This window comes from Zingiber officinale, chromosome 2B (assembly GCF_018446385.1).
Source record: "Zingiber officinale cultivar Zhangliang chromosome 2B, Zo_v1.1, whole genome shotgun sequence".
NCBI lineage: Eukaryota > Viridiplantae > Streptophyta > Magnoliopsida > Zingiberales > Zingiberaceae > Zingiber > Zingiber officinale.
The window spans coordinates 152195854-152218376 of record NC_055989.1 but is presented as its reverse complement, the minus strand read 5'-3'; the positions used below and the strand labels follow the sequence as shown (position 1 = coordinate 152218376).

General features: G+C 39.9%; 2 protein-coding genes across 2 annotated transcripts; both read right to left on the bottom strand.

Annotated features, from left to right (window-relative positions):
* Positions 1-7966: 7966 nt before the first annotated feature.
* Positions 7967-13710, bottom strand: LOC122047911 (flavin-containing monooxygenase FMO GS-OX-like 9). Its single transcript, XM_042609443.1, has 7 exons — positions 13188-13710; positions 13044-13114; positions 12324-12482; positions 10370-10452; positions 10166-10301; positions 9873-10046; positions 7967-8110 (listed from the first exon to the last, which is right to left on the bottom strand). The coding sequence occupies exons 1-7, from the start codon at positions 13708-13710 to the stop codon at positions 7991-7993; spliced, it is 1266 nt and encodes a 421-aa protein (XP_042465377.1). The 3' UTR covers positions 7967-7990.
* Positions 13711-14664: 954 nt separating this feature from the next.
* On the bottom strand, positions 14665-16809 carry LOC122047906 (flavin-containing monooxygenase FMO GS-OX-like 9). Its single transcript, XM_042609438.1, has 7 exons — positions 16248-16809; positions 16097-16167; positions 15836-15994; positions 15576-15658; positions 15371-15506; positions 15083-15256; positions 14665-14873 (listed from the first exon to the last, which is right to left on the bottom strand). The coding sequence occupies exons 1-7, from the start codon at positions 16777-16779 to the stop codon at positions 14754-14756; spliced, it is 1275 nt and encodes a 424-aa protein (XP_042465372.1). The 5' UTR covers positions 16780-16809; the 3' UTR covers positions 14665-14753.
* Positions 16810-22523: the final 5714 nt, after the last annotated feature.

Genomic DNA, 22523 nt, shown 5'->3' with positions numbered 1-22523 from the left:
AAGCTGGAGGCGGCTCCAAGCTGGCTGGCAGCTTTTCCAGCTTGGTTGCTTCTTTGCTTCGTCTTCCGAAGTCTCGTTCTTTTGGGTGATTCCGGCCAACCGAAATAGGGCTCACCCGAACCCAATTTCCGGCCTTCTCCTCGAGCAGGCTTCCGTCCGGCTTCTCGTCCCTCGAACGTCGCGCACGTTCTTCTCGTCCACCGGAGTACTCTTTCACGGCTCTCTCGTCCTTCGGACGCACCGAGTCTGTCGGCTCCCTTCCCGTGTCGTCCTTCTCGCTAGCTGCGACTTCCGCTCGACTTCCTGCGCTCCTAAGCTCCTGTACACTCAGACACAGGGATCAAACACAAAGCAGGACCTAACCAACTTAGTTAATCACATCAAAACACCCACGGGGACCAACAATCTCTCCCTTTTTGATGTGCATCAACCCAAGTTCAAGTTAGGGTAAAAATGGACAGAAAAGTAATTTTAAAAGAAAATTACTAAACTAACATATTAAACATCAGTTTGCAATAAATAAAATTACAACTACTAAATTAAGAGTTAACCAAAAATATTTTTAATTAAAAAAAAAAATCTCTCCCCCTAAATATGTACTTCTCTAAGCTTGTACTTTTCTCTCCCCCTTTGATCACAGCAAAAATGGGGTAACATAAAAATTTTAGCATAAATTTTTAAGTTAGAAAAATTTCTAATTTAAGATGAAAAAATGTCTAAGTAAGCTGAATTTGTAGAATTTTCAAAAATAGAAATTTCAAAAAGATTTCTAAGTAAAATGAAATTTTTGGAAGTTTAAAAAAAAATCCTAAGTACAATTTCTAAGTGACAAAAGAATTCTAACTAAAATGATTTGTTTTTTTTTTTTTTTGCTTTTTTTTAAAAATAATTTCTAAGTAAAAAAATTGATTTTAGAATAAAAAAAATTCTAAGTGAAGCTTTTAAGAGACATAAAAATGAATTTCTAAGGAAATGTTTAAAAACTTTTCAAAACATTATTTAATTCTAATTTTAATGCTTTTATCAGAAAGTTAATTAAACATTTTTATTTTGATATTTCGGCTTCTAGGTCGTCGCAAGGCATTAGGCCTTCTTGGTTATTGGAGCAACAACTACTTCCTTAGACAAAGCTTCCATAAAGAAATTCAAAGTTTAATTTTCTTACTGTAAGCTGTTAATTAAATAAATTAATTTAGCACAGATTTCAGAACCCAATAGAGGTTCCTTCCTACAGGGTTATTCAAAAATTTAGGGGGTACATAGTTCTTGGGCACTCTTTTAAGTTGACCCTGATAGTTTCTAATGTACCAATTCAATTTTCCATTAATTTTTAATTTTGAGTTTGGAAATTTATTTGTTTTTAAACATGCATCATATTTCAATTTTTCAATTTCTAATTTTAATTTATCATTTTCTGATTTTAGATGATCATACATTTCTAACGGGCATACTTTTGCTAGGTTCAATTTTAATTCAGCATTTTCTTTTTCTAATTTGAATAAGTCTTTAGAAAGAGACTTAATAAAGCGAAAAGACTGAGTCGAGGTTAGATTGCGTACCTGACTTACCTGACTCGGTGACGCTCCCCCTTCATCGTCGCTCTCTACTGAAGATGTTCCTCCCCCTTCATCTATGCTCATCTCTGAGTTTGACTCTTCTTCTATTTGATGGTTAGCCATTAGCGCTAACCCCGAGAAGACTTCGATGTCTGATTCGGAAGACGACGAATCTGACCAAGTGGCCTTCAGGTTCTTGTGCTTGGAGGATTCTGGCTTCTTGTACTTGACCTTTTCTTTCTGCTTGCTCTTTAATTTCGGGCAATCATCCTTGATGTGCCCTTCTTCGTTGCAGTTGTAGCAACGAATCGTTCTCCTTTTTCGCTCATGCTTCTGCGATCTAAATTTGTTAGATTTAAAAAACTTATTCAATTGTCTTACCATTAATGCAGCCTCGTTTTCGTCGATCGAGGCTTCGGAGTCAGAACCGTTTGCTCTTGCCTTCAAAGCAATGTTCTGATTTGTCTTTTCTACTCCAATGGGATCTGCAATTCGAGATTCGTGAAGTTCAAAAGTTGAAAATAATTTTTCTAGAGTACTTACCTCGAAGTTCTTAGAGATGTAGCACACATCTATTAAGGACGCCCATTCTTGAGTTCTCGGGAAGGCGTTAAGCGCGTATCGAATCGAGTCTCGGTTCGTTACTTCTTCTCCAAGGTTGCTTAATTGTGTGATCAATTCTTTAATCCTCGCTTGGAGTTGTGCTACCTTCTCGCCTTGGTTCATCCGGAGGTTCGTTAACTGGGTCCGGAGGATGTCGCGCCTCGCTAGCTTAGCTTCCGAGGTACCTTCGTGAAGCTCCAGGAATTTTTCCCAGAGGTCTTTCGCGGATGAGTAGCTTCCGACTCTACTTACCTCTTGTGGTGGCAGCACGCTCAGCAGGTGGAATTCTACCTTTCCATTGGCAACAAACTCGGTCTGCTCCTTCTTGCTCCACTGATGCTCTTCTTTGTCTTTCGGAACTTCAAAATCATATTTCATAGTTAGTAAAATATCGAAGTCAGTTTTAAAGAATACCTCTATCCGGCGTTTCCATGTCGCGAAGTCTCCGTCGAATTTCGGGGGATGAATATTCACTCCGGCCATCGTCTTGATCGTTTGTGCTTTAGTCGGCGGTTAGTCCTTCTGAGGCGGTCTGGCTCTGATACCAATTGTAGGTGCAGCAGAGGCCGGCAAGAGGGGGGTGAATTGCTTCTGAAAAATTAAGATGATACCCTCCTCAGATCTTTCAACTCAAAAGTAAAGCAACTATAATAAAATTAAGAGCAGAAATAAAAGGAGACAAAAATTTAACCTAGTTAAAACCAAGAGGGTTGTTAATTCACGACAGTAAGAAAAGCGCAGTAGAAGATCTCCTTTGCTGAAGGCGGAGAAGCCTTTTACACACTTAAAATGCTCACTAGTTGCTAAGAAAGACTACAGAATTGATTGCTTGAGTTGTTGTTTCTTTCCTAGCTCCAGGGGCCTTTATATAGCTCCTGGAAAGTCTATCCCGAGGGTCCAAGGCGCCTCCAACAAGGTCCAAGGTGCCTTCAACGAGAGAGGGAATAAAACTTTATCCGAAGAGCTCAACGTTCATTTCTGCCGGATCCGAGACGCCTTCAACAGGGGTTGAAGGCGCCCTCAAGCTGGAGGCGCCTCCAAGCCTGATGGAGGCGCCTCCAAGCTGGCTGGCAGCTTTTCCAGCTTGATTGCTTTTTTGCTTCGTCTTCCGAATTCTCGTTCTTTTGGGTGATTCCGGCCAACCGAAATAGGGCTCACCCGAACCCAATTTCCGGCCTTCTCCTCAAGCAGGCTTCCGTCAGACTTCTCATCCCTCGAACGCTGCACACGTTCTTCTCGTCCACCGGAGTACTCTTCCGCAGCTCTCTCGTCCTTCGGACGCACCGAGCCCGTCGACTCCCTTCCCGTGCCGTCCTTCTCGCTAGCTGCGTCTTCCGCTCGACTTCCTGCGCTCCTAAGCTCCTGCACACTCAGACACAAGGATCAAACACAAAGCAGGACCTAACCAACTTGGTTGATCACGTCAAAACACCCACGGGGACCAACATGACCCTCCGATCCAGCATGGGCCCTTCCGTCATAGTTTGTTGCAGGCTCCAGTTGGGAACACTGAAATCACTCATCGACGAGGATAAAGGAAGGGGGAAGGACAGGGATGATGGCCCTGACGATGGCGGGAAACTTCGTGCTATTGTTCTTCTTGATGCCACTTCTGGCATCAATTCTGGCTTGGACGATGGGGTTGTCGTTGGTGTTGGGGGCGTGTTGATGATGAAGATGGTAGTGGAGGTGGAATGGGAGAACATGAGGGAAGCCATCTCTGCCTTCATCACCATCATTTTGATGCCCCTCACCTACTCAATTACGTACGACATCATCGGTGGCATTGCCACCTACATCGTCCTCCGCCTTTGCAAATACATCTGCTCTGTTCTCATCAAGAGCTTCCATATTCTTCGCAATAGCTCTGCTTTATTACCTTGTTCGATCAATGTGGATGGTAAGCAGTAGATTGAGTTTAATGATCAAGAACTTGTATAACACAATTAACTTTTAACATCCAAAAGACATATCAAAGAACAGAGCAGAGCAGAAGTTACAAATGTTTGGATTTTTCTCTATTTTGCTTGTTTTATTGTTATTGTAGTAACTAGTGAATGCTGCTTCTATTCTATGTACTTGCACTTTTAAGTCGCTTTGTTCTATTATTTTGTCATTGGCACTAGTTTTAACCTTTAGCAAACTTCCTCCATTTTCTGGTGTGAGAAAATTATTGCTTTTCTCTATTTTTTTTAGCAACAATGATAATGTGCTCTAATTTTTTATGATTACATAGGCATATAATTTATGGGAAACTCTTTAGCTATGACCATTGGTCTTGGCACTATGCATGTGTTAGAAATAATGCATGAAACACATCTAACAAGATTAAAATATGCAGCATCCAATTAAGAAATAACCGCTTCAATAAAGTAATATATGAAAATAATGACAATTTGTTGTTTATCATTGCAACTTAATCCGCTTGTTACCTTACATTATTTAACCTTGCTATGTTATTAGTTTTTCCATTATACTTATATGAATATGATTAGTTAGCACAAAATTAAGTGATTCTTTTGATGATACTATCTAGCTTGATGGTTTAGCATACAAGAAAGCTTTTCTTTGGTTTCCCGAAACACAACTCCAACTGCTGATGGACTAGTGAAAATTGCAAGTTGAGACTAAATATGGTTATCTTTTGTCCATTCAACATGTTCATCATAGGAAAAATACTTTGGGAGAAAGACATGGCCCTCCAGTTTTCCGCCAACATGGTCTTTTCAGGTATTAACTTAAATCCTTTTGATGTGGATGTCTCCCAAATTTGAACATTTGTTCATGTTGTTTTCATATTATTGTTCTTTTGTCTTCTCATGTGAGTAGGGTGGAGACAGATAGTTCATGAATTCATTTAAGTAGTCACTAGATTTCATCCTTGCAGATAGTGGTTTTGATGTTCGGGTTGATAATGTACACAATACAAGATGGAGCCATGGTCATACTAGTTTATCTATTCATGAGAAGGTTTCTCTTTTTTTTTATTTCATTTCCCCAATAATACATATATAGTTATGTTCTCTCGTACTCTTTATATTAGAGTATTTTAATCATAATGTTATGTAGTCCTTTGACTGTTTTTCCAGGCATATTAGTATTAGAGTTGGCAAGAATCGGCACAGAGCGACTAGCAAGCTATGATAAGTTATAGATTTTCTAAACTAGTAGCCCTTTATTGATGTTTATAGTTATTAAATTTAGAATCTTATTCATGATTTTACACTTTTCATGTCATGTGTTGAAGCCAAAGAGGGGTTGAAATAAATTTACAAAAGCTTAAGAAGTTACACCAGAAGGACTTTATATCAATCTATTAGGTATACAATTATGGTTTCTAATTTGTAATATATATATTTATTTGAGCAGGAGTCCTCAATGGTACTGGGAAGAATGTCTGAAAGCTGAAAAAATGGAGACTTTAACAGGTTAAGGAGTAATGGGAGCTACAGTGCCGCCTCTTCATCGACATCTAAATAGAAAATCTTATGTTGTTGTATTGGTCTACCTTTGTTTTATTAGTGTCGGTACTTGTCATTATGTTAGTTGCTTATAAAATTTCTTCAGAATGTTGTAAATATTATTTTTGAATGTTGGAAAATTATATATTAAATTGTATTTTCAAATTTTATATTTTAAATGATTTATAATACTAGAAAATTTTATATTATTATTATTATTTTATCTAAAAAAAGACAACGATTTTTTGCCGTTGTAAAACTGTTGTCTTCGTCTTCAAAGACAACAGTTTTAAACTGTTGTCATTGAGTACTCCCTTTAATAACATGACCTTTAACAACAGTTCTAAAAGGACTACGACAACGGTGAAAAATTGATGTTGTTAGACTTTTTTCTTGTAGTGGATCGTCTGCTCCGATGATGAACCAGATTGACGTGCTTTAATTTGTCAAATGAGTGTGACTTCCACCTGCTATACAAACTTTTTTATTCCATTAAATGGAAAATAGCAGCTCGCTGTGCTCGCCACTTAAATAAATCATTCTAAAAGGTTTAGTAAATCAACAATGATCGATCAAAGTTCACAACAATAAAAATAGATCACAATGGCTCCTTATAATGAGGCAAGCCAACGTTGCATGTATTAGTTGTTGGTATCTCTTCGGCATGATGCGGTGGTTGAGATATGAGGTGTTGTCATTTGAAGTCTTGGAGGTCAAAACTCGGTGCGTCCAAGCATGTCCCCATGCTTTGGCCACTTGCACTAATGACTAATAGTTACCCATGATTTACCTCCTCCGTATTGACCTTGGGACAAGTTGACGGGGGCGCTGGGTGAACAAATCACCTTTTGCCACATGTATTAGTTGTGGGTTATTATTTTTAATTGGCAAACTTAATTATAAGTCGTGCATATACGTATAAACCGAATCCATTAAAGTGATCTAACTTAAATTTATTGGGTTTCAAATTATCAAATGTGGGTTGAATGTGTAAACTCTTTATCCTAATCCTTTATCATCTATGGTTGATAACACATTCATTGCCTATATAAGGGAGGTCCCCGAGAGTTTAAGGATTATCTTAATAGAGTTTTTGGCTTCCCATTAACCTAATGTTTTTCAGTACCGTCATACCTTAAGTTTCTTGGAAGATCTCTTCGTTTTGCTTCCTCTTCTTCTTCTTCCTCATAGATTATTTCTAGACGACGCTAAAGACAAAGATGACTCTTCAATCATGTTTCTTGTTGTATTTGTTTATGCTTTATTTTGCTATGTCATGATTCGAAGAACTAGATCTATGCTGACTGTTTGTATTTCTTATGTCGAGTTCTTGTCGGTTCTTAGAATTCATACTGTTAGGAGAACACTCTAATTTCTTTAATTAGTTACAGATTGGATCATCAAGATAGATTTGTGAAATTATGATACAAGAAGTAAAATGCGTCTCTGTTTTCATTATTGAATTACTTACACTATATCATTTTATCAATTTATTGGCATTGGATTAGCCAAAATTAGAAGAAAAAAGGTTGCAGTAAGTGTCAAGGAGCGCTTACTTGATGGATTAGAATACAGATATCAAGCTGGATAGAGCTTGATGCAAGATCTAGATGCAAAGCTTCTAAAGCTAATGAACTATCTCAAGATTCTCAACCAAGAAATCCTAATATAAATTCACGTGTATCTCATAGTAAAACTTAACGAAACTGCTAATCGAGCATTTTGATGATATCAGGAATTAGATAGTGATTGGTTATTTGTGATATCCCTGCATCGAAGTTTACGCAAGACAATTCAATCATTATAATTTTCCTTCACAAATATTGAAAACTTCACATTGAAATTCTGAAACTTGTTTCGTAAGAACCATATGAAAACAAACTTCGATTGTACTTGTAATTATGTGGGATTTAGGGGGTGGCATACTGCTGTTGGGAGGCGCAAGTGCAATACTACCGACCTGAGGAAAAATCTTCCAAAAGGTTGATGGTTTCTCTACATGTTGACACAAGTAGGTGTTTTGGCAAATGATATTGTGCTGACCGATTTGATGTTTCTAAATCCCATACTTCCACAATCTGAATTTTTATCCTAGAGCAAACCGGTCGATGCACAATACTCTGTGATTGTTCCATACATTCATTCGATCTTTTATGGAGATCGATTGATTTGTTCTTGTGATTGTTGTATACATTCATTGGATCTTTATGGAGATTGATTCGTTCTTTATTCAGTAATTGCAGTTTGAGAAAAGCCAACAAGCTTAGTCTGATATTGTCCCCAATAACGACTCTGTGAAAACCCTCCGTCTCCCTTCGTTCTTTATTCAGTAACTGAAGATCACAATGACTTTGAGCAAAGCCATCCTTGCTATAAATCCCTGAATGTTTCAATATTGTTTAAACAATTTTCCAAACACTTGAGTATGATCTCTTTTCTCCAATCTTCTATGTAGGGAAAATCACAATGATCTCCATACCTATCGTAATACTGTCACAAGAAAAGACAAAAAAAATCATGAAAATTGTATAGTGATTAAAGAACACACGACAAGAAGAATGACCAATGATCAAACCAATGCATATCGTTTGCAAATTTCCTTTTTCAGAACTTCTCTTTTGCTAGTTCTAGTAACTTTTGATTTTCTTGTGATCAAAGGATATTTATATATTTCCATAATAGTATGATACTGTTCACTTTGAACCTAGACTCTTATGACTTTACTCTTAAACTCTACCCAAAATGTCTTATGTCAATAGAAATATTATACATCCTTTTAAACTCATGATTATTCTCAAATCTTTCTAATTTTAGACTTTGATTGAATTCAAATAATTCTCCCCTCAAACGAAGGACCATCATTACTCTTATGGTTTGGGCCTCCCCGCGAGCATCCCGTCACTCTTGACCTATTCCGGATCTCCCTGCGAGCATCCGGTTAGTTTAACCTGCTCCGGGCCTCCTCGTAAGTATCTACATCCGGTCACTCTTGACTTGTTTCGGGGCTCCCCGCGAGCATCCGGTCACCCCTGATATGCGCTTGGCCACCCCATGAAAACAAGCAATGAAGTTTCTCAAGGAAAAGGACTTGTGGTAAATAGCAACCAAAAGTATGATATGAGCAACTCTCAACATGGATTAGGTAATAACAACAACGCTCGTTCTAAGTCGAGAAGGAAGAAGGTTATCATGTGCTACAAATGTGAAGGCAAAGGTTATATCAAGATAGATTGTCCAGAGATAAAGAAACATGTTGCAGAGAACAAAAGTAGTTCTGCAAAGTCTGCAAATATAGTTGAAAGGGAAAATTCAGAGAGCAGTGATGGAGATATGCTATCAGTTATGTCGAGTTCGGAGCAGTTGACGGATGCATGGATTTTAGACTATGCATGTTTATATCACATAACTCCAAACAAGGATTGGTTTGACACTTATAGGGCAGCGAATTTTGGTTCAGTGTTGATGGGAAACAATACACCATGCAAAATTATCGATATCGGGAACATCAAAATCAAGATGTATGATGGTGTGATCAGAACCCTCTGTGATGTTAGATATATACCAGACCTAAGGAAGAATTTGATCTCGCTAGGCACACTAGATGGTCTTGGTTGTAGTTATAAATCAGTAAGCGAGGTGATAAAAGTCAACAAGGGAGTTCTGACGGTAATAAAAGAATTAAAGTTAGCAGGGAACATCTATAAGTTGATAAGGACTATAATTATAGGTGGAGTACCTCGGTGGAGTCTAAATCAGACAGTACTGCCTTTTGGCATATACAGCTAGGGCATATGGGTGAACATGGGATGCTAGAACTTTATTAGAGAGATTTATTGAAGGGTGTCAAGACGTACAAGCTTGAATTCTGCAAATTCTATTTTCTTGGGAAATAAAGTAAAGTGCAATTCAAGACGACAACAAACAAGATGGAGGGGATTTTAGATTACATACATATGGATCTTTAGGGGCCAACCAGTATAACATCACGTTGAGGACATTTGTCTTTTATGAGTTTTACTGATGATTGCTCGTGAAAGATTTGGGTATACTTTATGTGTCACAAGTCGAAAACTTTTATAAAGTTTAAACTATGAAAAATTAGAGTGGAGAATCAGACTAATAGAAAGATCAAATGTCTTAGGTCAGACAATGGGACTGAGAGATGTTGCATCCCTCTTTGCTTAATAGATCTCTATCTGAATTTTAGGTTCACCGCCTACGAGTTGTTTGAAATTTATAAGGAAGGCATTACCTCCAATATTTCAGCAACTACTTGTATGAAATTTTTTGGTTCCTCAAGCTCTTGATGGCGCTCGACTTCTTCGATTGCCTTCATCATCTCCTCTGCCGATAGCAGCTTCCTCTTCCCAGAGAGCACCTGAGCTATCCATTTCGCTTGTGACTCAAAAAACCGATAGATGGTAAACTGCAGCATTAATTAGTTAATATAACATCTGTAAAATGGCACAGATACAGTGTCAAAGACCATCAACTTCTAACACAAAATGATCTTTTGACTGATTAACTTTGGAGCAAAAATGTCACCTTGTTTGGAATCCCAACGAACGAAAGGGACGGCGCAAGGGAGGGAGGAAATGTGTGTTCATACAAAGGCCCAATTTTGTTCTCATCCACATTGATGAATCCTTTGATGTCCAGGAATGGGAATGAATATGAATACCTACAATCAAAAGAGAAGTTAGGCAACAATTCCTATGGAATTCAAAATCAAGTGTTGATCTTAGTTACCCAGTACAGTAGAGAATAGCATCGGCAACTACACTTGAACCATCAGCAAATAGAACAGTTCCATCTTCACAAAGCAACTCAATCTGCAACATATGCAGTGCAGTCATTCACAAATCTGAAACAAAACCATAGCTGATATGATTTATACCATTACTGTCAGAGGAAAAATAGATTATCCTTAACCTCTTACTCAATTTGTTTTGATTTCTTTCTGATTTCACTGAAAATAATATTATCTTTGTATCCTTTATTTTGTACTAATTGTCATTGATCTGGTCCGAGATTAAGAGACAGGATGAATCAGAGAATTACCCAACGTCAATTACTTTTGACCTGCTGGATTGTAATCCGGCAGGCTTCTGTAGATGTGATTCCGTGCAAGCTTAGGTGGATGAACCCCGAGCAGCCTCTAAGAACAATCAAAAGAGGTTTAGAAGGGAGGCCAAGGCGGATGTTCAGTCCGATCGAGAACGAGGGATAGGTCAACTCTTTGACTGTTGACTTTTGTTATGATGTCAACAGTAATTTTCTAGTCCAATGGGTGTTTAACAACTCGATCACCAGCAAGTCGGATGCCGGGAAGTCGGATGTTGGAAAGTCGATGTTGGTCGAGCAGCACCGATAATTGAACTTTTTTTTATGTATGATAAAAGACTTTAAAATTAGACAATATGTGTTTAATATATGAATTAAGTGTGCAAGTCACTTAGTATAGAAAGTCGTAATAAGTCAAGAACATTAGATATTAGGTATCGGAGAGATCTAATGGTCAGATGGACTAGACATTAGACAAGAGAATCTTAATGAATCAAAAGATCAGACACTTGGCAAAAGACCAAATAAATTGATCTAACAGAACACTTGATGGGTCAACTTGACTGGACATCAAGCAAGAAAATTCTTGGCGAGTCAATTAGACACTAAGCAAAAGAAAAAAAAAATCCAAATAGATTAGTTAGATCAGATGTTCAACAGATAAGTAAAACAACTGCTATAGAGGCCTTTCATTCCGAAAGACAGTAAAGACATGTTTCAATTAAGATAACCTTATGCATTGATCTAACTACAGAAATCAATGGAGATTTCTAAATAGAAATCAGATAATTTTAATTGTTAGATTAATGCATACATATTTATTTGTTTCTAAATCTATTTTACGAGATTATTATTGTTATTATTGTGCTAACTCTGTTTGCATAAAACAAAGTGGTTGGTTCACCAAAGGGTTTAGTTGACCGAATATAATGATTCAATCGACCGATCCAAGAAGAGAAGAACAAAACATATTCGAATCCAACAAAAAAAAAATAAAGGTTTAGTCGACTGATCATGAGGATCAGTAAACCGAATATATTTGGTAATTAGAGATTGGATATGATCGAATCAGTTAACAAAAAAAAACTCCAAAATTCAATCGACTAATCAGATGTTTAGTCGACCAAATACATATGGTAAACATCGATCAGATCAGATTAGATTGAATAGTAAAGGAGATTCTAATGTCCAATCGATTAACCAAGAGGATCAGTCGATCGATCAAGTAAATTTCGTGGAAGATATCATCTAGACAAATCATTAATCTGGATGTCAATTCAAATATCTTCAAGGATTAATCAACCGAACAACAGGTTCATTTGATGGTATAAAAAATTTATAAAAGAATCTCATGATCTGAGCTAGATTTAGCAATCAATTTCCTGTAGCAATCTGAATCAAGGAGTCCACTGAGCATCCAGGAGTCAGACTTCCACTGGTTAAGTCATACTTGGGTTGGGCTTAAGTTGACCAAATTTGGGCCTGTCGGAGGTTAGGTCGCACTTGAGCTGGGCTTGACCAGATTTGGTCTCGTATTTGAGTGGAGGCCAACTGCCTAACACATCAATCATTATCTTCGTGCGTTAACGTTATCAATTGAAATTGATAACAAAATTTTATTCGGAACATCTACAATTACCTCTTGGTGCCGGTGCATATGTGCATACTTGGACACAGGCTTCACTAACTTCTCAGGGATTTCAACGTTTTTGGTACTTAAATGAACTTCTTTGGCTACATGAAGAATCTCCAGAGCAATCTCCGATCCACTGATTGAGCCACCAACTACCACCACCACCTGCAAAAATTCGCAAAACAGTAACTATGAATTCAATTTCAGAGAAGAGATATATATGTGGTAAAAGATGAAATTGTTCATCCTCAGCGCTCCCGTCGCATCCGACCTCAGGTCATCACAAGGGAGCTAGGTAAATCACAGCAATCAAGCAAGTAGTAGTGGAGTAAGTTGCGGATCGAGGATTTATGCCCCGAAAATCCTACGATTCCACCCCACAATCTCATATGACAAGTATACCACTATTTACCAAAAATGTGGAATCATCACATCAACGGTCCCCCTAGAGCTGGTCCCACGGTTATGAAGAGAGGTAAATGCAGGTACACAGTTGAAAGCGCATAGCCGGGGCGTTAACCCGAGATAATGACACCCCGAGGATCGAACTCTGAACTTTTCAGCCACGAAACCATGCGCCTTCAGTTGTGCTATGCCGTGGGAACAAGTATACCACTATTTACCATCCGTGGGGTCAGAGGAGAGATATATATGAGTTAAAGAAAGGAGATTATTCCTAATCCTATGCTGTTTTAACTATTTCTCTGCAATAGACCAAAGAACCACCTCATCTTGGAATGGATCTGGGATTCTGTAGACATGGCTGTGAAGCTGCTTCCTCTTCCACCCCTCCATTCCTGAGGAGCACAGAAGAAGAGAAGGTAACAACAGAGTGGCGAAATCACGTAAAGAGCTTAATGAATAATATACCCTTGATTTTTGGAAGCCTGGGCAGGGAGTAATGGCCAGTGGCGACGACAACCGCATCAAAGATCTCTTCCACCAACTCACCATCGTCAGTTCTCCTCTCCCTTGATCTCACAATCCATTTGTGAATTGGTGTCGCCATGCTGACGTGGACTACTTCCGTGTTGAACCTGATGAACTCGGTTAGCCCGAAACACCGGGCGAAGTCTTTGAGGTAGAGGAAGAACTCGCGGTGGCCGGGGAAGTTCCTGGTGTCTCTTCCTTCGACGGGAGAGAACATGAAGTCGGTGAACTCCATGGAGGCTCTCGGCGCGTTGACGCGCAAGGAAGCGTAGACGCTGCTGTGGACTGTGGCGGCGGCAGCGCCGACGTCTTGGTAGAGCCACTGGCCGCCGAGGTCGTGGTTCTGCTCCAGCACGACGACGGAGTGGCCTTCCCTGAGAAGCTCACGGGCGGAGACGAGGCCGGTGGGCCCTGCGCCGACGACGCAGACGTGCTTAGACGACTGCAATGAGTCAAAAGCCATGGGCATCGATCGTCGGCTCCGATGACGAAGCAGACGTGCTTTAATTCTTCGTTGCGTGTAGAACGAGAAGGACTTATTTAAGGTCGCATCCCAATGGAATCAAGAAAAACGAGAAACTCACCGGTGGTTCGTTTGTCAGCGTTCTCAAGTAAAATTAAATTAGTATCGTCTATAGAAATATTGAGCTAAGATCTGAAGTGAGACGTTCAAATGAATTGATCGAGAATCAATCCCCCAACCGAACCATTACCTAGATCGGTCGAAACGACGCCAACGCCTTATCAGAGGATGCCTTGGCCCACAAGAATGTTCCCCACGTAAAATTTATATCATTAACAATCAAACCTACTAAGTGATCTAATTAATAGTTATTGTGAATTAGAATTATTGGATGTGGGATTTACAAGTATAGAATCTGTTAACCGACATTGTTATTATTGATGGATTGACAACGGATTCGGATCCACTATATATAGGGCGTGGTCCTCATAGGATTTGGCATTCTGACATATTCCCTCACTATTCTTTAGCGAGGAGAATAAGACGTCGTCACCCTAACTCCTATGAAAGACTTACTCCATTTTCTTCTTCTCCGTGGGATTTGCATTTAGTGGGCGACGCTTACAGAGACGATGACAATTCCACTGCATTTAAGTTCTTCGCTTTACTTTCTGTATTTACCTTTCATCTATAGATTTCGATGTTACTAGGTATGGGTTGTTTTTCTTATATTCAAGTTCTTGTGTTCTAGAATTCATACGGTTAGGAAAACAATTTTCCTTCACGGACCTCTTCTTAACTCTAGCCTTGGATTTAATTGGTTCGATTTAAGTCCTAGTCCCATGGCTCATCTTCAATTCTCTACAATACTAAAGTCACATTTTAGATATAAGGTCATAAATGTGGAATAAATTACGAACAAAAAACTCGAGATAAACCCATGCTTGTAAAATATGTTATGAATAAGAATTTAAGCATAGGAGAGAATTCAAACGCAAGTATGAGAGTACAATAATATATAAATTTGGGTATCATCATCCTTGCTATTCATCCCTGAATGTTTCAATGTTATTTATGCCATTTTCCAAGTGATGCAGGAGGATCTCTTTTCTCCAATCTTCCAAGTGTGGAAAATCACATTGATCTCCATACCTATCGTAATACTATCAAAAGAAAAGAAAGCAAAATCAAGAAAATTGGTTAGTGTTTGAAGAACACAAGAACATTACCAAAATTCAAGATATTGCTTATCATTTTGCAAATTTCCTGTGTCAAAACTCTTCTTTTGCTAGTTTTTGCAACTTTTTTGGTCCCTGCCTGGTTTTCAGTCTCACCTATGAGTTGTTTGAAAGTACTATAGGGAAGCCATTACCTCCAATATTTCAGCAGCTACTTGTATGATATTTTTTGGATCCTGGAGCTCTTGAAGGTGCTGGACTTCTTCAATTGCCTTCATCATCTCGTCTACCGACGGCAGCTTCCTCTTCCCAGAGAGCACCTGAGCTATCCATCTCGCTTGTGACTCCAAAAATCGAAAGATGACAAACTGCAGCATTGATTAGCTAATATAATTAACAACTGTACATGGCACAGATAATCAAAGAACATCAACTTCAATCAACTTCGAACAAAATGACATTTTGACGGATTGACCTGTCACCTTGTATGGAATCCCAACGAAAGAAAGGGATGGAGCGAGAGATGGAGGAAATGTGTGTTCATACAAAGGTCCAATTATTTTATCATCCACATGGATGATTCCTTTGGTGTCCAGGAATGGGAATGAATACGCATACCTACAATCAAAAGAGAAGTCATGCAACAATTCCTATCGAATTCTGAATCAAAGTGTTGATCTTAATTACCCAGTACAGTAGAGAATAGTATCAGCAACTACACTTGAACCATCAGCAAATACAACAGTTCCGTCTTCACAAAGCAGCTCAATCTACAACATATGTACGTAGTGCAGTCATTCAAAAATCACAGCTCATATATATGATTCATACCATTGCTGTTAAAGGTAACAGATTATCCTCACTCAATTTGGTCTGATAATTAATCTTTTACTAATTATCAGTGTCTTAATGATATCGATCGAAGACAACAATATCTCCTGAATTACCTGTTGGTGCCAGAGCAGATGTGCATACTTGGCCACAGGCTTCACTAATTTATGAGGGATTTCGGAGTGTTTAGTACTTATATGGACTTCTTTGGCTACATGAACAAGCTCCAGAGCAATCTCTGGTCCACTGACTGAGCCACCAACGACCACCACAACCTGTAAAAATTCAATTTCAGAGGAGAAATGAGTTAAAGAAAGAAGATGATTCTTAATCCTCTGCTGTATTAACTATTTATCTGCAATAGATCAAAGAGCAACCTCATCTTGGAATGGATCCGGGATTCTGTAGAAATGGCAGTGAAGCTGCTTCCTCTTCCACTCCTCCATTCCTGAGGAGCACAGAAGAAGAGAAGGTAACACCGTAACAGAGTGGCCAAATCACGTAAAGAGCTTAGTGATCATACTTTACCCCTGATTTTTGGAAGCCTGGGCAGGGAGTAATGGCCGGTGGCGACGACAACCGCATCAAAGATCTCTTCCACCAACTCACCATCTTCAGTTCTCCTGTCCCTTGATCTCACAATCCATTTGTGAAGTGGTGTCTCCATGCTGACGTGGACTACTTCCGTGTTGAACCTGATGAGCTCGGTTAACCCGAAACACGTGGCGAAGTCTTTGAGGTAGAGGAAGAGCTCGTGGTGTCCCGGGAAGTTCCTCGTGTCTCTTCCTTCGACGGGAGTGAACATGAAGTCGCTGAACTCCACGGAGGCTCTGGGCCCGTTGAGGCGCAAGGAGGCGTAGATGCTGCTGTGCACTGTGGCAGTGGCGTCGGCGTCTTGGTAGAGCCACTGGCCGCCGAGGTCGTGGTTCTGCTCCAGCACGACAACTGAGTGGCCTTCCTTGAGGAGCTCACGGGCGGAGACGAGACCGGAGGCGCCAGCGCCGACGACGCAGACGTGCTTGTACGACTGCATTGTGTTTGCGTCAACCGCCATGGACATTGATTGTCCTCTCTGGTGACGAAGCAAATTAACATGGTGGACGGATCGTGTTACGTGTACATTGATTTTCATGTGTTTCGAGTTAAATGTCTCTTAACATATTAACATAATGTTAATCATTATTCTAAAAATTAATAATCTTTCATAATTTATTTATGTTTTAAGCCTGTGACGAATAGAGCGGTAAATGAATCAAGCGTTCGTGAAAAGTTTGATGTTCGGCTTGGTAAGAGCTTATTTATGTTCGTTCAATATACATAAAATTAATTAAACAAACAAGTTTAAACAGCTCGTTAAGCTAACAAATAAGGTTGAACACATATATGTTCAGCTTGTTAACGTTCGTGAACAACGTTCATGAACAATGTTCGTGAAGAACATTCGTGAATAATGTTTACGAACCATATTTATTAATAAAACTCTTTCCAATATGCTAAATAAACAATAAAATAAAATAAAATAAATAAATTTAAATTATCAATATTAATAGTCAATCAAACAATTAAAAATTTTAAACAAACTTGAATTGAGATCTTGTAACATTTAAACAAACCAAGCTCAAACCAAGCTCGAACCAAGCTCAAGCCAAACTTGAATTGAGAGTTTGATAACATCTAAACGAACCAAGCTCAAACCAAGCTTCAAATAAACTCAAGCTCATAAAAAATAAACCAAGTCAAGTTTGAACACTTATTTCAAAAGCTTGATTCATTTTAAGCTCAGCTCGATTTGATTATCTTATTAAATAAATTTGAACATCCTAAAGTTCAGCTCGGCTGGACTCGTTTACCGCCGTAGTGACGAATTAACATCTTTTACCATATACATCCATCTTCTGTTCTACTAATTAACACGTGGCAACAAGCATTTCTAAAACGTTTATCATGTACTTTTCCATTGCACCAACAGAGCGATGGTAATAAGACAAGGACGAATCATTCAGCTTTCAAATTTCACGTTGGCATCCGCACTGACAGCAGCGTAAGTTCGTCCTTCTTAAAAGCGACAAGTTAGAGAGTGACATTCAGTAGAATGGAATGGACTCAAATCTGACAATCCAAGTGAGAAACGGCAAGTTGCTCCAGAAGTCAAGTGCCAGTGGCCGAACGATATACTATCCGTTTATCGATCTATATCAATGATATTATTTTTCAAAAAGATATCAAGAGATATTATAATGATTTTATTACTTCATCAAGCAGAGTAGTCGTTTGGCCTGGACTCCGCTCTGTTTATGATCAGGTCTTGTTACTTGGTCGAGTGGGAAAGTTGCTTGGCCAGGACTCTGTTACACCTTTGGTTAGGTCTCGTTGTTTGGTCGAGCGGGGAAGTCGTTCGGCCGGGACTTCACTGTGCCCCTAGCCAGGTCTCATACGACGTCCTTCCATTCCGTATCGAACGTTGAGCATCGGTTATCTTGCGTATCATCTTGAGCCTGAGTTGGGGTCAGCTCGGACCTATCTCCTGCCGGTCGGGGCCTAGCCGCTCGACCGGTCATTGCAATTATCCTTCGTTCGGTCCTTTGACATCCAGGCATTGATCGTCTTTTGAACTTGACCTCCACCCTGACCGTTGACCTCGTGTCATATATGCTTCCCTCCGTCGCCGCATCACAAGCCTCTCCTCTATTATTACACTTTCTTTATGACATTTAATTTTAAATGTCATTATAACTCATTTTTAATGACATATAACAAAAGAGGTTACTTTGAATATTAAATTATCATTTTAGACTATTTATGATGACAAATTTTAATAATGTCATTATATAACCTATATAGTTATACAAGTTCGTGTTTTTTTTTCTGCAACCGTCGTTATTTTTGCCCGAGCACTGTTCCTCCTCAAGAGCTCTGATTCTTTCCCTTGTGCAATCCCTAATTCTCGTTGTCGCCGTTGTTCCTCCTCAAGAGCACCAATTCTTTCTCCTCCCTAATTGCTCTTGCCATTGCAACTCCTCTCACCCACGCTCATCATCTCTGTCGCTACTGTTAGGATCTTTCGTACGGCTAGAGAGGGGGGTGTGAATAGCCGACCCCAATTCGTTCGATTCTTTCTACAATGTCGAGTTAGCGCAGCGGAAATAAAACAATAGAAGCGACAAAGAAAGAAATCAAACCTCAAACTCGATGGATGTAACGAGGTTCGGAGATTAGGGCTCCTACTCCTCGGCGTGTCCGTAAGGTGGACGAGTCCGGTCAATCCGTCGGTGGATGAGTCCCCGGAGAACCGGCTAATATAAACTCCTTATGGGTGGAGAAACCTCGCCACACTCTTTTGCAACAGCAAACAAAGGAGTACAACAATGGAGAAAACAAACAAGAACAATAGAAATTGTAATACACTTGCTTGCCTCTTGTTGTCGACTGGAACCTTGATGAAGCAGCAGCTTCTCGGATCCAGCAGCTAGAACACCAGCAGGAAACTCACGCAGAGCTTCGACGAGTTCAACAGAACTCAGCACAATGAGAGCTCAACCAAAGCTCAGCAGGAAGCAGAAAAGATTCAGCAGAAGAAGAGCAGAACAAAAACGTTTGGCTCGCAGCCGTAGCCCTCCTTTTATAACCTGCGAAGAAAGCGAAGAAAACACGAAGAAATCTGGCGTTGCGGCTAGCGGCTAGTACTGGATCGGTCGGGGACCGATCGGGACCTATTCGATCGGTCCCGGACCGATCGACTTTCTTCAGCGCCCACCTTGCGGGTTACGATCGGTGCGTGGACCGATCGACCTGGATCGGTCCACGACCGATCCCAACCTCAGCGACATCGTCTCGATCGGTCCCCGACCGATCAGACATAACTGATCGATGCGTGGACCGATCACCGCCTCTCTTTGCCTCGTTGGCGATCGGTCACGGGCCGATCGATGCCAAGAAAACAGATATCGATCGGTCACCGGACCGATCGAGCAAAGTTATCCGGATCGGTTTGGTGACCGATCCGGAGCTTGGGTTTGGCCCAAACCAAGTCCCAAGACTTCAAACCAATATCCGGTCAACCTTGACCTATTGGTACTTCATCCCTAACATCGGTCACTCCCTTGACTGCTAGAACTCCACGCAAGTGTCCGGTCAATCCTTTGACCTACTTGGACTTTCCAACACCAAGTCCGATCATCCCCGATCCATCTGGATTTTCCCTTGGCTTCACTCACGGGACTTTCACCGCTTCACTCACCAGGATTTCACATTGCCTAACATCCCGTTAGGACTTTCACCTGGCTTCACTCACCAGGACTTTCCACACTGCCTAACATCCCAGTTAGGACTTTCCCATTCACCTGGCTTCACTCACCAGGACTTTCCACACTGCCTGGCTTCACTCACCAGGACTTTCCACACTGCCTAACATCCCAGTTAGGACTTCCCATTCACCTAGCTTCACTCACTAGGATTTTCACCTGGCTTCACTCACCAGGATTTTCCCGAATGCCTGGCTTCACTCACCAGGACTTTCACCTTCACCTAGCTTCACTCACTAGGATTTTCACCTGGATTCACTCACCAGGATTTCCCGACTGCCTGGCTTCACTCACCAGGACTTTTCCCCGTGCCAAACTCCCTGTTTGGACTTTCCCCGTGCCAAGTCTCCATACTTGGACTTTTCGCGTGCCAAGCTCCCTGCTTGGACTTTTCCGTGCCAAGTCCCCATACTTGGACTTTTCCAGTGCCAAGCTCCCTGCTTGGACTTTTCCGTGCCAAGTCTCCATACTTGGACTTTTCCCGAATCAGGTCAACCATGTCAACCTTGACCTACGGTTGCACCAATAATCTCCCAAACATCTATTCTTGTCCCACATCAAGAATAGAACTCTCTCACGAGTGTCAAACATCAACATGCAACACAACTAGGTCAACCTTGACCTAAGGTTGCACCGACAATCTTCCCAAGTCAAACATCAAAATACAACTCGAGTCACGTCAACTCGAGTCGGGTCAACCAGGTCAACCTTGACCTAAGGTTGCACCAACAATCTCCCCCTTTTTGATGTTTGACAAAACCATAATCAAGTTAGGTTAACCCGATAACCTAACTTAGGTTTTCCAACCATCTTCCAATGTCCAATGTTCTTTCCTTGAACATTCTCTAGACATTCTCCCCTTAGGTTAACCTGATAACCTAACTTGGGTTCTCTAATAATTCTCCCCCTTTTTGACACACATCAAAAAGTATTCCAATGTTTTCCAAGTTCTTCCTTGACAATCTTCCCTAGCTTAGGTTAAACCGATAACCTAACTTGGGTTCTCCAATAATTCTCCAATGAACACTCTCCCTTTTGACACACAAAAGAATAAGGAGGGTATCAAGGTCAAGAGTTTCTTCCTAATGAAAGTCCCATACCTTTCATTGAAACTCTTATTTTCCCTTGATACTAAGCTCAACAATCCACTTAGTGATAATCCCATATCACTAATCCTCAAGGAGTAAAACTCCACCTAAAAGTCAACTCCCTTGACTAATAGTTAAAACTCCCTAAAGGCCAACTCCCCTTGACCATTGCACCAACAATGTCTTGAGAGTTTCAAACCTTTAGAAATCTAAAACCAACTTTCGAAATTCCGGACATGCAATGAATTTCAGCACATTGCACGCTTATCGAGACCTCGGATCGGTCACCGGACCGATCCACCTCTGGATCGGTCCAGTGACCGATCCAGCCCTCTGGATCGGTCCATGACCGATCCACCACCCTGATGGTTTTCGATTTTCCTCTCCGAAATTCAGAAACCCCTAATAAATTCCAGAAAATTCGAAAAATTATGAAATTTTGAGGATACATTCCTCATATCATACACTATCATGGAAAAATAATTTTCTATGAAAATAGTTTCCATTTTCAAATCTTGATACAAAGTTCAACCACTTTGAAATAGTTCAAAGTTAAGTCAACTTTGTATCACAATGTTCAATGATGAATGCTATCACTAGGAAAGCTTCATCAAGGTTTTCCAAATCAATTTTAAAATGCTTTTAAAACCATTTGAATTTAGGACCATAATCTTAGGGCTAAATGTACATGACTTGTACACAAGCTTTCCCTCTGATCCCTCTTTTCTTGAATTAGGCTCATCTAGGTACAAAAACTATGCACCTTGATCCTAACTCATGATCCTAATATCTCACACACATCTAAGGTGTATCAAACCACATTCAAGTCAATTTGATGTGAGATATGGGTTAAGGTCAACTTAGGCTAAGTTCTCATGCATTTTCTAAACTACACTTTGATCTCAATATCAAAATGTGTTTTTCATCCTTAAACCAATTCAATTGATTATTAATGCAAGAGATGATGACATGGCATAAATGATATCATAAGTAAAAACATGTGCCAATGTCATGATGTCATGGCATAAAGCTTGAAAACTTAAATAAAGCATGACATATAATAACCTAAGCATTATCATGACATTTCAAGTGATCATAACTTAAATATGATGTCATGACATGGCATATGGCAACCAATCATGGCAAGTTAGCACAAATAAAATACCTAAATCTCTATCTAAGTATCCTTAGCCTTAGCTAACTTAAAATCTAACCCTAGATTGCCCATATATCCCTAAGAGAAAACCAAAATCCCAATTATGGTATTTCTCTAGGTTTTCCTCAAATTGTGCCACTTAAGATTAAAAATGATATTTCCACCATTAGGCACATTTAGCTCTTCAAAGGAGTAAATGATAATTCCATTTCATTTTCAAAAGTTCTCAAAACCTTGAAAATGCTCCTTGAGTGTCAAT

Excerpts from the sequence above, each read along its gene's own strand:
- LOC122047911 (XM_042609443.1), bottom strand. The coding sequence starts at position 13,710 with ATGGCTTTTGACTCATTGCAGTCGTCTAAGCACGTCTGCGTCGTCGGC. Across the intron at positions 12,483-13,043 it reads CAGATCCATTCCAAGATGAG|GTGGTGGTGGTAGTTGGTGG; the intron begins GTGGTTCTTTGG and ends GAATTTTTGCAG. Across the intron at positions 10,302-10,369 it reads GCTATTCTCTACTGTACTGG|GTATTCATATTCATTCCCAT; the intron begins GTAACTAAGATC and ends TTTTGATTGTAG.
- LOC122047906 (XM_042609438.1), bottom strand. The coding sequence starts at position 16,779 with ATGTCCATGGCGGTTGACGCAAACACAATGCAGTCGTACAAGCACGTC. Across the intron at positions 16,168-16,247 it reads CAGGCTTCCAAAAATCAGGG|GAATGGAGGAGTGGAAGAGG; the intron begins GTAAAGTATGAT and ends TGTGCTCCTCAG. Across the intron at positions 15,659-15,835 it reads ATCTGCTCTGGCACCAACAG|ATTGAGCTGCTTTGTGAAGA; the intron begins GTAATTCAGGAG and ends CATATGTTGTAG.